The following is a 3,015-nucleotide window of genomic DNA, read 5'->3' as shown; positions in this document are numbered from 1 at the left end:
CAGCAGCAGCAGTAGCAGCAGCTCAGCAGCAGCACGTGATTCTTGACACATGATTACACTACACAGTCCTCCCTTCGGTTGTCGTTTCGACCCTGTTTTTTCTTCTATCGCAGCGCACTCGCATCTGTGAGCCTAGCGCAGCGCGAACTCGCCGTCTGAGCCTAGCGCAGCGCGAACTCGCTCTGAGCCTAGCGCAGCGCCTCGGAAAACACCATTTTGGCTCGCCAACAAGCCCTCCGCGCCCCCACACCGTTAGGATAATACATTTTTGATGAGGCAAGGGCCATCTGTGCCACGTGTTCGGCGAGAGAGGAGCCATCTGCCCGATGTCCGCTGGCATGCCGGATGCCATCTCCATGCTACAATACGCGGCCAATTCGCGCGCCGAAGAAGAGAAGCATCTCCTACGCAAGGAGCGCAACCGCCAGTCTGCTGCCGTCTCGCGCAAGCGGCAGCGTGACCACCGCCAGCAGCTCGAGGAGGAGAATGCGCGGCTGCGTGATGAGAACGAGCAGCTCTTGAGATTGCTTCACGAGCATGCGCCGCATGTGGAGCTGCCTCGGAGCGCCCCCGCCGCCCCCTCCCCCGACCTGCCCAGCGCGCCGGACGACGAGGACTGCAGCAGCACAGCGCCGCGCCCGCTCCTGCCGATGCCGTCCAACGCCCAGCCAGCCGCGGCCCACCAGCCAGCCACGCAGCCGGCCGAGAGCCCGCCGCAGCCCGCCGTCGTCGGCGAGGAGCAGCAGCAGGTCGACACCGCCCATGCCGCAGAGCTAGCGGGCTGCTACAGCTCACAATATCAGTAGACGCTAGACGTGGCGCGCATCTCACGCGCTTTAGCCTAGCCCCCTTTTCGACTTGCCCCCAGGGCCGCCCTGCGGGCCACCCACTACACCGCGTGGCGGCCGTGCGCCTTTCCGCCTCCTCAGGGCGGCAGCGCCGCTACCGCTATTTAATGCATGTCGTGGTCCCGTCTTTTTCTGCTAGATATAGCCTGTGAGCTGTGTCTCGACTCTTGTCACACACACACACTTCTGACTCTCACACTGTGTGCTTTCTGTTCTCGTTGTTGGCCGCTTGAGAAGTACGAACGAGCCTTCGCGCGGTACACCACACAGCTATCAACACTTACCTCACGCACGTCACGTGTTCGTGTACATCCGCTCGCTGTCCTTGCGGACGGACGGCCGCTGCGGCGTCGTCGGCGGCGACATGCTGCTCGAGAGAGCCGCAGAGCGGACAAACCACTCGATGCTGACCGGGTGGACCCGCCCATGGGCGGAAGGGGCGGCGCGGACGGACTTTGGCGTCGCCCGCCGCAGCCCGAGCGCTCCTCCGCAGCACAGGCGCTGCCGGAGCGAGGCGAGCACGCTCACGGGGCGGAGCGGCGAGTGTGTCAACGAGAGCTCGCTCTCCGCGTCGCTCACGCCGCTGCCCACCCCTAGGCTCACCGGGCTGGCCGCGGCGGTCGCGGGGGGCTCGTCCACGCCGCGGCTCCTCCTCCGGCGAGCTGCGCGCGCCTCCCTGCGCGCGGCGCGGCGGGCGCGGCGGCGGCGCTCCTCTCGGCGGGCGACGAGGAGGCCGGCGACTCGCTGGAGGAGGAGGGCGAAGAGGAGGGGCGCGAGGACGAGGGCCGCGAGGCGGACGATGCCGGTGTTGAGCCGGACGCCTGCGACCCGTCCCGCGCGGTGAGGTGAGGTGACGCCTCGTTGTGGATCAGCTCGTGAAGCGTCCGCAGGAAGGCAACGTCGTGGATCAGCTCGTGACGCGAGTGGGCGAGATCTCGGCTGTGTCTCCTCGGCATGATCTCGGCGTCGTCTCGGCTACTCTGGGCGCCGTCGCAGGAGAGCACCGCCCGCTCCGCGCCGCAGTCCGGGTAGAGAGTGTGCAGCCCCTCCACGTCGTCCTCGTCGAGGCACGCAGAGCGCCGGTACTGGACGATCCGGTTCATCACGCTCGGCCGCACGCCGCGGCAGCTCTCCTCCGCCCCGCCGCACTGCCCCGCCTCGCATGGGAGCGGCTCGCCCTCTCCCTCGCCCTCCCCCTCGCCCTCCCCCTCGCCCTCTCCCGCCGGCGAGCAGCCCGCCTGGTGAGGCGCGGAGCAGTCAGCAAGGACGGACTCCCTCTCCCGCCGGCAGACCAGCCACCGGGCTCGCAGCTCGCCTCTGCGTCGATGGCGGCGCCGGGCGGGGTGCCTGAGTCCAGAACCAAAGACGAGTGTGTTCCGTAGTCGCGGACTGGCGGGGGCGGCGGCGGGGCGGGGTCGCCTTGCCGCACGCCGCGCCACGGGTTGAGGCACTCGCTCGCGTTGAGGGGGAGGCCCGCGGCGAGGGCTCGCTGGTAGACGTTAGCACCCCCTCCGTTAGGGTGGCCGAGGCCGAGGGCGTGGCCCACCTCGTGCACCGACGCAGCTTCGAAGTCGAAACACTCGCGGCACGGCGCAATCACGCCGCGCAGCAGCGGCACGGGGGCGACGAGCAGCACGAGCCACACGGTGGCAGCGATGCCCGACCAGTGACGCGCGCCGACGCCGAACCGCCGCGCGTGCCTTCGCGCAGCCAGGGGTGGGGTGAGCTCTCGTTGCTCCTCCGCCGAGCGGACGCGCGCCGCGCGCCAGAGACGCAGCAGCCAGTAAATGAGGCTGAAGCTGAAGGCGCCCCAGAGCGCCGCGCCGATGGCGAGGAAGAGCGAGTCGCGCAGCGCGTGCAGCGCGCCGCAGAACCAAGAGTCGAGGTACCAGCACACGTCCGACCCGCCGCCAAACACGATCTGCGCGCGCACAATCTCCACCTGCGGCCAGGGGTTTTGCGGGGAGCTGCTTTGGCCCCCCGGAAAAAGGGCTCGGTGCTGGGAGGGGGGCAACAAGGAAACGGGGGCATTGGAGGGAGGCGAACCAAGCGCCGGCGGCAAGGGCTGACGCCAAAAAAAAGCCCCTTGCCGCCCGGTAAAAGTCCCCCCGGAAGCTAAACGCCCTTTGAAGAAGCCCGAAGGGGAAGGGAGGGGAAAAAAACCCCC

At 68.6% G+C, this 3,015-nt stretch overlaps 2 protein-coding genes across 2 annotated transcripts in view; one reads left to right on the top strand and one right to left on the bottom strand.

The window, feature by feature from the left end:
• Positions 1-326: 326 nt before the first annotated feature.
• EMIHUDRAFT_372462 (hypothetical protein) lies at positions 327-806 on the top strand (the record flags this gene model as incomplete). Its single annotated transcript, XM_005757887.1, has 1 exon — positions 327-806. The coding sequence occupies one exon, from the start codon at positions 327-329 to the stop codon at positions 804-806; it is 480 nt and encodes a 159-aa protein (XP_005757944.1).
• A 336-nt stretch (positions 807-1,142) lies between these two features.
• EMIHUDRAFT_250281 (hypothetical protein) overlaps positions 1,143-3,015 on the bottom strand; it is a gene marked incomplete at both ends in the record, with an annotated part of 2,662 nt that continues 789 nt past the window's right edge. The window contains 5 exons of the mRNA XM_005757886.1: positions 1,143-1,478; positions 1,590-1,669; positions 1,828-1,996; positions 2,148-2,195; positions 2,278-2,769. Coding sequence (XP_005757943.1) covers positions 1,143-1,478; positions 1,590-1,669; positions 1,828-1,996; positions 2,148-2,195; positions 2,278-2,769 — 1,125 coding nt within the window. The remainder of the gene's footprint in view (positions 1,479-1,589; positions 1,670-1,827; positions 1,997-2,147; positions 2,196-2,277; positions 2,770-3,015) is intronic.

Source organism: Emiliania huxleyi (assembly GCF_000372725.1).
Source record: "Emiliania huxleyi CCMP1516 unplaced genomic scaffold EMIHUscaffold_898, whole genome shotgun sequence".
In the NCBI taxonomy this organism is placed as follows: Eukaryota; Haptophyta; order Isochrysidales; family Noelaerhabdaceae; genus Emiliania; species Emiliania huxleyi.
The sequence above is the reverse complement of the archived record's forward strand: the minus strand, read 5'-3'. Positions and strand labels throughout refer to the sequence as shown.